Consider the following 14,599-nt stretch of genomic DNA (forward strand, 5'->3'; position numbering starts at 1 on the left):
TAAAATCAAATTGCAAGTACTATATACGCTCCAGCGTCAGATAACAAGAAAATGCTATTGAACACAATACGAAAATTGTGGGTCAATATGTGTGTGTGTGCGTGAGTATGTGTGGGTCTGTGGAGACCCACAGGAGAACGAAGGTCCTGCCCAGGTCTATTCATAGTGACCCTCCCACAACAGCAAATTGATTTTGCCATGGCTTACAAAAGCTATAGCTGAAGCTGAAGCTGAAGCTGAAGCAGTGTCCCACATGGCCATACGAGGGGCATCATTTCATTCAGCGAAGTGCTCGTTCTGGCCTCAAGAAGGACACAAAAAAAATGAAGTCCCTGGCGAATTTTTCTCTCACCAAGCAATGGAAAATTTAATGAAGCCATAAATTGTGGCTGCAAAATGATAGTGGATAATTGAAAATTTCTGCCTTATACGAAGGAGCCAACGAGAAAAAGGAGTAAAAAGTGTAATGAAATAATAAACTTTCGCATCGCGAAATACAATTTTTATTCTAAAAAATGTTAGTAGGGGAGATTTCCACATACCAGCGTATAAATAAATTATAAAAAATAACACCAGAGAGAATTTTCAAGTCGAAGCTCATTGTCTAGACAATAAGATACCCGCTATTACTCTTAACTCATTTTAATGCTAAACTACTCTGTAAGAGAGAGAGATAGCGCCTGAGCCACCTACGGAAAATTTTTGTCTTCATTCATTAATGAATCTATTATTAAAGAAATGAAATTTAAAAACTGATAAACCATTAATTCCGTTAATTTCCCTGTTAATCCGAAAATCATGAAAATTCAGTACTGAAATTCATAAAATTCCTTGGATATCCAATTATCTGTATTAATAAAAGTATGCCTCAATACATTTGTGTCAATCACATAGCAAACGAATCTCTAAAAAAAAAAGCTTATCAGCATTTTTCGAATATTCTCGCCACTGGGTGCCACCATTCCAGGAAGTTTCCAGCTGGCGTACAATACAGCAATACAGCAAATAAATTCGAAAAACTGGTCACAGTAAATTCCAATTAAAGGCATATCACGCATACGACACGTTGCACATGCTAAGCAACCAAAAAAGGTATACGAGTATATCTGTACATACAAATACCGAGAAGAAAACAATAATGAATTAATTTATTTGCAACGATGTCAGAAATTTCCGCATAGATGTGCACGTGTAGCCGGTAAACAAATAGACAGGAAGACAGGACCTGGAAGGAATATAAACAGAGAGAAAGCGGGAGAGCAAAAGGCAGATGAAACGCCAAAAAGCATATTCAAATATGCGAGGCCCGGTCGTAAGATTTTATTGCTCCAACGAGCACACAGAGGCACAAAGGAGCACAGACAGACAGCGGGAAGTACATAATCATATCAGGGAAAATCATACATGGCCACAAGAGCTACTTTCTCTTCCACACAGAGAATACACACACATACAGAGACAAAAGACCTTCATTTCACGCGCCGGGTGGTAGGCCCAAAAAAAGAAGGCCCAAAGAATCCGGCAATGAAAGAAAGTACGAAAGGGAAGGCACTGAAAGAACTGGCATACTAATACGCATTAAGGGTTAAACACAAGCGTTTTTATGCATCTGCATGGGTGTGGGCGTGTGTCTGTGTGTGGGAGTGTTGTCAGCTTTGTTTAATGTCCGTGCTCCTCTTGGGCTTGGGAATAACTTCAATGAAAGTTTCAGCCACGAGTACGAGTACGAGCACGAGCACGAGTATCTGTGTTTGTGTCTCGTGTGTGCTCTGTGGGTGTGGAGGGGGTGGTGTCTGCGATAATTGCTTTAATGCATACGCATGTGTGCGTTTTAACTTTATGGAGTGTTGGCTGATAATGTCTTAATTACTGCCTAGATAAAATGCCAACTGTTTAGCCCAGAATGGTTTCTCATCGCCCCCTCTCGCTGCTCCTCTCCTCTGTGTGCCTCTCTACGTGTGTCTGAGGTTGTGTGTGTGCTGGCATGACAACTATGTTTATTACTTGCCATCGGAGTACGTTCCAAGGGACTCCGCCTTTGCAGCTGCTTATAAACTTAATGACAAGACAAAACTTGGCTGCCTACTTTAAGGCGTCTTCTGCACTTACACTGGGGGAAAAGGAATGAAAACAGAGCTGCCATTGGATCGTTATTATAACAAGAATGAACAATTGTGAAGTGCTATTTGAGCACCTGGCTCTCGAGCATTTGAGTGTATACTTTCGGATGTCTACGTGGATTCCAATTACTGGAAACTGAAATTAACATGTTATTTCTCTCAGTGCAGCATTTGTTCCATCTTGATGGTTGTTTTTTGCCATTAGGAAAGCAGTTAGTGGGCTATTTTGAAGGCATCAACATCAGCCTCACCACAGATTCTCTCTTAAAGGAGGTTTTCTCCATGTCCTTCTTTAATTTCAGAACATTTGCACACTTAACTCAAATATGTTGTATACATTTCTTTTACAGCGAGAAAGACCTGCTCGCCCGAGCAGTTCCAGTGCAAGTCCGGCGAGGGTGTGTGCATACCGCTCTCCTGGATGTGCGATCAAAACAAGGACTGCGACGATGGCAGCGATGAGGCCCAGTGCAGTAAGCCTTCAATCATATCTAAGTTTCTGTTTGCTGCAACTCTTTGTTTTGGTGTTGGTGAAATCTATCTATCGTTTGCTATCTGCCTTCCCTGCTACGTTATATTACATGTATCCTCTGTTGACACACATTTGTATTTCTCTGAAAGTTGTGTAATTCCACACTTACCTACTACTCGTATATCCTACCAATAAAGCACAAATATTTACGCAGACACACACTCAAGAAACACTTTAGATTGCAATGTTTTAGATGTTGTAGTCCTGCCACAAGTCCTGCCCCCCGCCTTTTCCTCTTATGCTTTGTTTGCTGGCAATTTTCGTAATGGTGTTGGTTTCTGTTGCGTTTTTGTTAAACCTCAAAAGGTTTATGTTACCATTGTACATATTTAGTAGAGCATACCCACATCCATTCACTAATCAGCCTGCAAATCCTCCCCAAAACCCATTGAGATATTCTGCTAATGCCCCACCCTGAACTCCATGCAGATGCCACATGCCGCTCGGACGAGTTCACCTGCGCCAGTGGCGACTGCATCCAGAGCCGCTGGAAGTGCGACGGGGATCACGACTGTGTGGACGGGTCCGACGAGCTCAACTGTCCCGCCAAGGGAAAGTGCCAGGAGGAGGCATTCACCTGCGACAACGGGGATTGCATCAGCAAGCGGTGGGTCTGCGACGGAGACTATGACTGCAAGGACCACAGCGATGAGAAGGTGAGTTATGGCGAGAGTCTGTTTCCCCATACAGCTGGCCATGAAAATTGATATGACCAAATTATTAACAAACCCACACACATGCGAAAGGCTGTAAAACAACCCTCGCATATAAATATAAATATAAATATATATTTATATGGGCCCCAGCTAGGAAGCATAAATTATGCAGGACGCGAGCATTATTCAAAATAGGCAACGACGACGACGAGGACGACGATGTCGGCAACGGCAACTGCTTCCCATAAACATTTATATGTATGACGCATAGCTTTTGTTGTCAGTTGTGTAGCGCCAAAATTGCATGGCACCCAACAGGAAAAAAATGGGAAACGCAAACTATCACAGAAAACCATTGACAGTAGACCGAAAGTTGTATACCCTCACGGGCAAGAGGCGGGGGGATTTCCTTTACCACATTAGAGATTAGAGGTGCATATATTTGCATTATATAGCGAGAATCAGCTGCTCCACTCTATAGAAATAATAACATAAAACAAATATTGGTAAAGCCCCTACTTTTGTGTAAATATACCAGCTATTCGCACATTATACTAGATCCCTTTCCATTCGATTGAAAACTACTCAAATCAAAATCTCTACTATACTAGTAAGGGAATTACACAAAAGATTAAAGCTATTAGTCACCTGATATTAACCATCATCATCCATCGTATATACCCTGCATGGAAAGGGTATGAAAATGTGAAAAGTGTTTGCTTCCAGCTCCTAAAAATATGCAACAGAAATGCTAAAAATGGCCAAAGGGGAGAGTGCACTATATTCACATATATGTATGTATGTATGTATGTACATATACAAAAACATATACGTATATGCATATGTGTGTTGCATGTGTGTGTGTGGGTGTGTGGCAAGCTTAGAAGCCTGAATATTTGGCTGGCACTTAACAGCAAAAGCAAACTATTGTAGTTTGTAGTAAAAGTTAACTTCCTTCATCCGGAGATTTTTCCCCTTGGGCAGCCACAGAGACTCAACCACCCCTCTCGCTTTCCCTCTCTTTTAGCAAAACTGCAGCATAGATCCAGGACTCTTGAGAGGCTTCTGCCAACCACACGAGTTCTCGTGCAAGGATCGCATCACCTGCCTGCACAGCACTTGGGTGTGCGACGGAGATATCGATTGTCCCGGCGGCGACGACGAGGATCCGGCCAACTGCCAGAACGTGACCTGCAGGCCGGATCAGTTCCAGTGCGGTGATCGCAGCTGCATCGCCGGACACCTCAACTGCAATGGGGAGAAAGATTGCGCGGATGGCAGCGACGAGAGGGACTGCGGCCTGGCCACACCCCCCAGGGAGTGCAACGCCACCACCGAGTTCAACTGCGGTGGAGGCCAGTGCATAGCCCTGGACAAGGTCTGCAACAAGCGGAAGGACTGCCCCGACGGCGAGGACGAGCCGGCCGGCAAGTGCGGCGTGAATGAGTGCGCCTCCAAGAACGGGGGCTGCATGCACCAATGCATTGACCAGGTGGTGGGATACAAGTGCGAGTGCCGAAAGGGATACAAATTATCCGGGGATAAGAGGACCTGTGTGGACATCGACGAGTGCGAGAACCCGGGCACCTGCTCCCAGCTGTGCATCAACGAGATCGGAGGATTCAAGTGCGAATGCGAGGCGGGATACATGCGGGACCCGCGCAACCACACGCGTTGCAAGGCTGGCGAGGGCCACGCCTCTCTGCTGCTGGCGCGGCGTCACGATATCCGAAAGATCGCCCTGGACCACATGGAGATGACGTCGATCGTGAACAGCACCAAGTCGGCCACGGCCCTGGACTTTGTGTTCCGCACGGGGATGATCTTCTGGAGCGATGTGACGACGCAGAGCATCTACAAGGCGCCCATCGACGAGGGCAACGAGAAGACCGTGGTGCTGAAGCAGTCTTCGGTGACCTCCGACGGACTGGCAGTGGACTGGATCTACAACCACGTGTACTACACGGACACGCACAAGTGCACCATCGAGCTGACCAACTTCGACGGCAACATGGGCAAGGTGCTCATCGAGGACGCGCTGGACATACCGCGCTCCATCGCCCTCGACCCCATCGAGGGCTGGATGTACTGGTCCGACTGGGGCGCCTCTCCGCGCATCGAGCGCGCCGGCATGGACGGCTCCCACCGCACCACCATCATCAGCTACGACGTCAAGTGGCCCAACGGCATCACCCTGGACCTGGTGCGCAAGCGCATCTACTGGGTGGACGGCAAGCTGAACGTCATCTCGTCGGCCAACTACGACGGCTCCCAGCGGCGGCAGATCCTCTACTCCACCGAGTACCTGCGGCATCCCTTCTCCATCACCACCTTCGAGGACTACATCTACTGGACCGACTGGGACAAGCAGACCGTCTTCAAGGCAAACAAGTTCACCGGCGAGGGCGTGGAGCCCATCACAGCGGTTCACATGGTAGGCTACATCTCTGTCCCTCCTGAAGGTGCTCTCTTCCTAACTCTCCATACAATTCTCGAACAGCTCCAGAATCCCATGGTGATCCATGTGTACCATCCGTATCGACAGCCCGATGGCATCAACCACTGCCAGTCCGTGAATGGCCACTGCTCCCACCTGTGCCTGCCCGCCCCAAGGATCAACGAGCGCAGTCCGCGCATCTCCTGCGCCTGTCCCACGGGTCTCAGGCTGATGTCGGATGGCCTAATGTGTGTCGAAGATCGTAAGTAGCATTTGCTTTGTTCTTTGCCCTTTGACCTCTCCAGTTCTGTGGAGGAGGACGGGGAGAAATGCGTGTAGTGCATTTTGTAATCACATTTGATGCGCCTGCAATTGTCCGTCCGCCTCAATGGCTGCGTTTTGTGGTTGAGTTGGTGAATACCACAGATGCACACAGATACAAGGCACACAGACAGATACAGAAAGAGACAGACAGATACAGAACGCATCCTTGTTGCGGTTGCGGCTATTGCGTTCAGGGCTATTAAGTGGCCCTTTGCTGGCCTTAACTGCAGAGCGTATTCATTGAATTTTATTCTCCCATCTTGCTTATATGAAATTAACTTTAACCCCAATTTCTGGCCCACAGTGCGTGTCAAAAGTGTGCGTCCCACAGTGCGCAGCAGGACGAAAAATGGGTCCTTTTTTTCCACAACGAAAGCACCTCAAGATGCGCACACTGTAGTGCCTGGTATGCGATACTTCTTATAGTACAACTTTTGGTGGAGGTCCGCTTAGGATTAGGCTTAAATATATTGGGTTTAAGGGCTGAAGAAACTATGGGTATCCCCATCATATACCCACTATTTCTTCAGTGCTTCATTTAACTGCTTTCTGGTGTTGGGTTTTTGGATTTTTTGTACTCGTGTTTGTCTCTCGTGTGATTATATCCGTGCTTTATGTCCATACGGCAATGTGTTAATGCCATTTTCACCTTTACTCATCAGTCGCCGGCTGTCTTTAAGTTTCATCTCACATCTTTTATCACAATTTTTCGAATAACCGGCCACATCTACAGTGCCACGTACACCCATACCCCATCATCATCATCATAAATCAACATCAATGATATCGACGTAATCACTCAAAATGCACACATACTCGTACCCGTACCCGTACCCGTACCCGTGCCCATGCCCGTACTCGTATCCGTACTCAAACACATCCATGCAAAATGCGGACGACGACGAGTTCAACGTAAAACATAAATATCGGGTTCACCCAGCGCAAAAACCACAAAAGGGAAGCATTGGTGACATGTTTAATGGCAACAACAACAACAAATACAACAACGACAGCTACAACATCGATCCCCCGATGGAAATGCTGCTCTCGCGAGCATAAGCGGGTGCCCTATGACCTGAACCCGGACCCGTACGAATTTCACCATTTCTCCGTGCAATTTGCGAGCTGCTCAGTCAGAATGACAACAACAATGGCGATAGCAATGACGATGGCGGTGCTGGCAGCCCTGGTGCTGATGCTGATTCTGATGCGGATGCGGATAGGAATGATGAACGACTGACAACCGCACAGGGAGCGGTGACGAGCTCAACGGACAGACATATCCAACGACAGGCGGGAGGAGAGTCGTCAACAAATCGCCATGAAATTAAATTGTACATAAGCAACACGAACAGATACACCAAAAACACCATCACACTCACTGCCATATGGAGCATGGCAAATAGTTTAACCAGAAATTCGTCATCCACATCGTCATCACCATTTGGCCAACGCCATCATCGTGGGGTATCATCATCATCACCATCCCCATCAGCATCATCAGGATCCCGACCAAATTGGCACTGTCAACACCTCCAACTGTCGACGCTTGCGAAGAAATATTTGCGTTGGCTGTGTAGCAAAATGAATTACGCCCATCAGCCTGCGGTTTATCCCTAAAAATATCTGCACCAACCCAAAACCCTCTCTCTCTGTGTGAGAGTGTACTTTGTCCCGTCGCTGCGTTCTGCGTTCCGTGTTCCGTGTTCCGTTTCCCATGTCCCTAGTCCAGTTCTGTTTAGTCCCGCATCCATATCTTGTTTCGCTTGTTGCCGTTCCAATTGATTCAAATTAGAGAGTTTTGTGTGCCGCCTCTAAATGCCATATCATTATTTTTAATAAACCCAAATTTCGTCTGCCTCCCGGCGCAATCGACGACACACTTTGATCAATTGTACGGCAAAAATGGAGGCAGCCTCGTCAATCAGAATCAGAGCCATGAATAAAAGTGGCATGAGAGAAGATATTTGGCTGGCATTGTACTTGCTATTTTAAGGGAAAAATAAATATGGCTAATAAAGGGAGTGTAGGGTCTACTGGAATTTTCTTTGGTGTTTGATGTAGTACAAAAAAAATATGGTTTTTGATTAAAGAAAGAGTTTAAAAAACTGTTTTAATGATGCTGGTGACAAAAATTGTTTGATTTTTTAAATTGAAATCGGAGTAGACTTGCAGAAGGTTTATTGAAAGGTGGAAACATATTTATAAGCACATAAGGAAGCACCTAACTATCCCCCAGGGCGGCTCAGCAGTAAAGATGGGTTTTTATAGAGAGTATGAGAGAAAAAGAGTAAGAATCTGCTACCTCTATTTTATGAATAGTTTCAACAACAACACAGTCAACAAAGACAGAGAGATATCCAAAAAAATATTTCCCTAACATACTCGAAGAACCTGGGAAATAGGACTTAAAGTAAGATTAATTCTCTCAGTCGCGAAGCTTAAAACTTTAAAACAAATGAACATCCCACAGATGTGTCCGTCCACGATAACCCCTACTTTATGCTCTCCTTAATAGCTACAACCTTTCCAAGTGGCTCTTTCGGAAGCCTCATCTCGCTGTTCTGCCCATCCCCAAAAAGGAGTCTATTTTTATCATTTTTAAGCGAAAAGGTGTCTAGAGTGGTCTTTTAGAAGAAGAAATAGGTCTCAATAATCATTCTTTATCATGCTGATTGAACCATTTTTCTTTGGCAAAAATTCTGTGCTAAATTTCAGCAACATACTCGACCGAACAAATCCTTTTGCCTTTTACGTATTCCACATATATTTCAGATTATATACGGCTTAAAAAGCTTCCTTCCTTGCATTGAAAATTTCTCAGAAAAAAAAAAAGAAATCCCTCTGAAAGGTCATCAAAATAAAAAAAGAACCCCTCACTGGGCCAAATAATGTTGCCAGCAAAGGCTTAGCGCAGAACCCACACAATCGGGCCTAATTACATCAATTTAAAAAAGTCGTAGTGGTGGAATCGGCGAGCGAGTCAAGCGGCAGCGGAAACGCTAATCAGCTCGGGCGGACTTGGCAACACATTTTGCCAGGAGAAGAATGACGCCAATGGGAGGGCTTAAGCCAAGTAAAAGAAGGAAAAAATGAACTAGAGGGCCAGAAGAAGAAGGCAAAATAAAGTTCGCAGAAGCGCTGGCAAGTAAATAACTATAAACTAGTTAAGGACTATTTCAATTAGATGACCCAGCCAAGCCAGACGAAGGCCAGTCCAAGCCCGAGTCCGAGCCCGAGTCCGAGCCGGGGCCGTGCCATGCTGTGCCATGCCCTGCCCTGCCCTGTCAATGATGATGACGACGCCCATCCACCATAACTGCAATTTCAATTAGCGGTTTGTGCTACTTTTCTATGGCCATCTTTGGCCACTTCAAATTGCTTAATTAAGCGCAGGCAAAGTTTCGCAAATACCCCAGAGACAGGCAGACAGACAGACAAATGGACACGCAGATAGTGGGAGAGTGGAAGAATGGGAGGCAGGACACAGTTGTGCCCGGAGAACATAAACTCTGAGCCGTCGATGTAACGACTGCGTTTTTAATAGCAGAGAATACCACCTAAAATGGGGGCGCCAAAGCCCCAACAGCTGCTGCCACTGCTCCTAGTGCCTGCTTGGCCCATCGTGCAACATTTTATGACTTTCATTTGCCTGCACTTTGGTCACTCTGGCAATTGTTATTGTCCTCCGCCTCGAACTTTACTGCATATTGCCTTGAGAGTGAGAGGAGCGTCGAGGGAGAGAAAATTAGAAAACATGGCAGCAAAGCCGCCATTTTGTTTATTTGCATGCCACACAATTTTTGACTGCTTTTTATTTCCCTCAAAAGTTGGCAACTTTTTTTGTTCTATCTAATCTCTTACCAGAAAAAGAAACCCCCCGCACTCCGAACAGGTGACGGAACATATTTTATGCGTTTTTATTTCATTTTGGGGAAAAGAATATGGAGGCACGCAGCCATTTTGTCGTTCGTTTTATGGCACTTCCGTTGAGCGGGGAATGGGCAGCGGGGAGCGGGGAGAGGGGAGCGGGGAGAGGCACCTAAGCACCTGCCTGCCATGTGTGTTATCCCGAGTTGGAGTTTTAAAATAAATATATAAAAGCACATGTGCCCGGATTATACAAATGGGCGATGAGGCATAACTCTCCCTGTTGTGTATGGGGCAGTACAATGTGGGGCACGGAAATTGCATTTGCTATAGATTAGGAGAGCACAATAATATATGGCATTTATAGGCAAGCATAAAGCATGCCATGAGAGGCAAATACTATGAGTACTCGTGTGGGAGAAATATTTATTCTCAGACTTTGAAAGATTGCTAGGGAAATTTATGCGTGAAATTTGTTTATAGCGCACTCGTAATCGTAATTTTCGCTTAATGTTTTTGTGGAATAATTAAAGTGAATATGCATGTTGTAAAATCGGCCTTAAGAAATGGAACAAAACTCCAAAACTCCTGCTTAAGATGGTTCAAAACAATTGAAATTACGTTGAAATTGAAAGACAGAACATCTTTCCAAATCGTAAAAGAGCAGCTGCTCCTCCCAGCTACACACACACACACACGGGTCACCCACACAATTAATATGCCACATAAATGTGTGCAACTTTTCAACGGTTCGCCATGCCACTTGACTGTCTGTTAATGCCGCTCAAATAAATTTGCAGCATCTTATCTAACGCCTACTCCCCAACACCCCTTAAATCAACCCCCTAACTGCCACCCCCGCTCAATCGATGGCACACAGCTGTTGCCGCTATCAACTTTTAATGATAATTCCTTGCTACATGGGCCACAAACGCTCATCTGCTGCCGCCTCTCCTGGACACTCGTATAGCAAAAATGAATAAGCAACAAGAAGTGGTGGAGAGGGGAAAGGGAATGGGCAGGGGAGATGACGCCACTTGAGGACGCGTTAAATGCGCGGCATATCCTTTGCCAGGCGAACGCGCTTGCGACTCCCGCCTCCCGCCTCCTGCTCAACTTTCGACTTTTTTGTTTGCCTGCCGTTGAACAAATTCTAAACGGAAAATATGAAAACGAATTATGTTGACAGCGGAAAAATCCTACAACTTCCTGCCACCACAACAGAAACAGAAAGCAGAACAGAAAAAGGCACCAAATAAAAGACAGTCGAGTACAACCAGAGAAAGCCACCAGAAAGCGGAAACATTCGCAACGGGATGTAGTCGTCGACGGCTTTGCTTTGCTTCGCTTTTTGTCAGGGCTCTAGCCGCCAGACAAAATTGTAATTATATTCGGTCACAGAAATTATGAGAAAAAGCTGAATATAACTCTACTGGCAGATTTGTATATATTCATTTATTAATTCCATTTAAGACTGACTTTGGATTTGGAAATTAGCTTTTAATTTTTGGAATTATTATTTTATAGCCATATATTTCTAACTATATGTCACGTCTATCGTTTTTATAATTTGTGTGGGATAAACCTTTACTCTACAATAAACAATGGCTAACCCCTAATATTTCCCTACAGTTGAAAAGAAAACCAATGACAGCAGTTCCACACACACAATTCACAAGATCGATGTGCCAGCAGAGCAGGATAATGGCCGAATAGCCTGGATAGTGGTAGGCTGTCTTTTGGGCACCACTGTGGTGGCTTGGGTAAGTGTAGATTGGGAATAGTATAGCAAAAGAAACCCCTATATCTCATGGTCTTTTCCTTCTCCAGCTACTCCTATTCACGTACAGACGTTGCACGCGTGCCGTGAACTCCATGAACTTTGAGAATCCTGTCTACCATAAGACCCCCGAGGATCACTTCAGCCTGGAGAAGAATGTGACGCCACACATGTATGCCACGGCCATGGACGAGGAGGTAAGTGGGTCTGGCCAACCGATGGCCACGAATACGAATACGAATACGAATCCGAATGACTTTAGCTATGTCAGATTTTAAGGAGTGACCTAAGACCTAAGTTAATGTTGTATATAGATGGCTAAGTGTATGTATGCGTATCATAGTTGTACGGATTATGGATTATGGATTATGGATTAGGGATTCTATCTCTAAAGTTAAGCTAAGATTGAATTCGAAGTGGGTCCTTAAAGAGTTGTGAATGTTCTCCCACAAAGTAGTATCTCTCTCTGTTGAGTGTTTTCCATAAACTAATCCACTCTGCAATAATTTTAAATGCTGCGAGTAACGAAATACCCGAAACATAGCGATAACCGCAGACAGGATTTAGCTAATAATAAAAACGGTAAGTTGTGGTCACCAAATACAAATTAGAAAATTATCGGTGTATTTTTATCACATAATTTGTTGTCTAGAGTGTGCACAATTTAAAAATTATTTTTATTTTATTGTTCCATTGGTCCATATAATTTACAATCCATTTGAGATCCGGTGCTCTTTGAGGGCAGACTGGGGGAAGCCTCCCGGCGCTCCAGCTAATTGCAGAGCGACAAATGCAATCAAAATGTGCATATCAATTGAGCAATTAACTAAAAAGGCCAATTAAATGGCGTTAGTGGAGCGTCAAAATGTCCCGCAGCCCGACAGCTGCACGACTAACACGCCGCCAGGGACAGGGACAAGGACCCCGCAGATACGATATACCAGATATGGTGGCAGTTTTACTAAAATATTTCAATTAAATTACATTTTTTTGTGTCGCCATATTTCGCTGAAGCTGCGGCCGCTGCTTGGCTGGCAATTTTAATGAAAGCTGTTAATTAATTAATGCAACAAAAAAGGAGAAAATTCCGCAGGGTAGCGCACAACAATGCATTATAATAATTACGCCAAATTGAACAAAATGGCATTAAGAGAGATTTTCGGTTTGGTTGTTGCAGCAACCCAAAAATAACAACATAATTTGCATACGTACGGGTTGGCCAAAATTGTTTTGGGCCACGAGCTTAGCGGTTAGCGGTTTTCATTTGGATTTTTTAATTAAATATCATCATTTAACAGAGTGCTCGGCAAATCTCTTTCGCGCTGGGTATTAAATCACATTTTGTTGTGGAGTTAAATGAGGGATTTTCTGGGGTACTGCATAAGTACCGACTACCAAATAACTTTGTTTTTAAAGCAGGGCTTATATTTTTTGTGAATTTATTTGATCAACATTTGTATGTTTTTATATTCATTTATACTTATTTATTTTACAAATCTCTTTTTACGACTGACTATGACAAGTTTTACCAAAGTTAAGTTTTGTACATGGAAACACTTGTCCATCTGATCCATGAATACTCTACAGACCAAAGTAATGATACTGAAGTATGATAATATTTTACTCAAAAACTTTTTTTAAATTTTATTTCATAATTATATATTATTTCATAATTTTTTATGTTTAGTTAAATTTAAATTTGTTCATTTTTTTTATACCGTTTTACGTTTGTAGTAATCATTATAATTTTACAAAGATTGATAGTATTTTAGAATTTATTTTTTAGTTATACATCACCTTTTTGTTGTTATTGTAGCAATTATTATTTGATATTTATTTGTAGACCTCTTACTAGAATTATCTGTAGCAACCTTTTACTTTTTTCAACACCAAAACACCTTTCTACACTTCCACTAACCAAATTATATTCTCTCTCTCCTTTCCAACGTGCAGTCTGCTAATCCGTTGCGCGAGCGGGGCACCGAGTGTGTTTAGGACATCCCGTCAAAATATCCAATAAATGGATATAACAAAAAAATTATACACTGGCCGCGTAGACCGGCAAAGAGACCGCAAGAATATCTCCTATTAGTAATTCCCTTAGACCAAGGTCCCACTCAACTCAATGCAACTGAACGGGAAGTAAAAGTTGAATAAGAAAATGGTACTCGTAGAACATGAAACGGAGGAAACTTTCATCTGTGTAGAAATAAGAAAACAAGAATGCCAAAAACCAAATAGGAAAGACAGAGGGACGACAGCAGCAGTAAACGGGGAAAATGAAAATACTCAACAAATTCAATTTGTTGCCTAGTTTAAAATTTAATTTAAATTTAACAAATACTAACACAGACACACCCACAAACACGCATATATTCACACACACATAAACTAATACAAAAACACAAAAACTTTTTCTAGGCGCTACGTTTTGACATCAACTAACGGCGTCGACACACACACAGACACACGCACCCCCACACACACATATGTACTCTTACATACCAACACATACTCTCTCAAAAAAGAGCACGCACACATACAAAAGCCCACAAGAACTCGCAGAAGGAGAGACGAGTGCCAGGAAGCCATTCGGAGCCAGAAACTCCTCCAACTTTCCCTTCAAGTCCATGAAATCAATTGTAAAAAGTTAAGACATTTTGTTGAAGTTTGATCAAGAAAGAAACATTTTGTGAAATTCGAAAAAAAAAGTTAAAAAAAGAACCTAAAAAGATAAAAGAAAAACTGTTTATAGACCTAACAATTATTGTGACTAGTTATAGTATATTTTGTTGTTTTTGGAACAAAACATAAATCAATAAAAAGAAAACTTTATGGATCCTATCTGGAACAAAGCGATTGAAGTAACATTTTTAGCAC

General features: G+C 43.5%; 1 protein-coding gene across 10 annotated transcripts in view; it reads left to right on the plus strand.

Annotated features, from left to right (window-relative positions):
* The window catches only part of LOC6591925 (low-density lipoprotein receptor), a 35,436-nt gene extending 21,063 nt beyond the window's left edge, over window positions 1-14,373 (plus strand). For 2 of the 10 annotated variants that reach the window (XM_026984627.1, XM_026984633.1), the window contains exons 4-11: window positions 2,471-2,593; window positions 3,082-3,308; window positions 4,336-5,742; window positions 5,809-6,007; window positions 6,374-6,475; window positions 11,572-11,702; window positions 11,770-11,916; window positions 13,673-14,373. In XM_026984627.1, the coding sequence (XP_026840428.1) occupies window positions 2,471-2,593; window positions 3,082-3,308; window positions 4,336-5,742; window positions 5,809-6,007; window positions 6,374-6,475; window positions 11,572-11,702; window positions 11,770-11,916; window positions 13,673-13,714 (2,378 nt within the window). In that variant the 3' untranslated portion in view covers window positions 13,715-14,373. Of the gene's footprint in view, window positions 1-2,470; window positions 2,594-3,081; window positions 3,309-4,335; window positions 5,743-5,808; window positions 6,008-6,373; window positions 6,476-11,571; window positions 11,703-11,769; window positions 12,077-13,672 lie in introns of those variants that run through there. The other 8 variants (XM_026984628.1, XM_026984634.1, XM_026984632.1 and 5 more) reach the window with 6 other exon arrangements.
* The last annotated feature ends 226 nt before the right edge of the window (window positions 14,374-14,599 follow it).

The sequence above is a fragment of the Drosophila persimilis genome, unplaced genomic scaffold (assembly GCF_003286085.1).
Source record: "Drosophila persimilis strain 14011-0111.01,24,50 unplaced genomic scaffold, DperRS2 tig00000000-arrow-pilon, whole genome shotgun sequence".
Classification (NCBI taxonomy): Eukaryota; Metazoa; Arthropoda; class Insecta; order Diptera; family Drosophilidae; genus Drosophila; species Drosophila persimilis.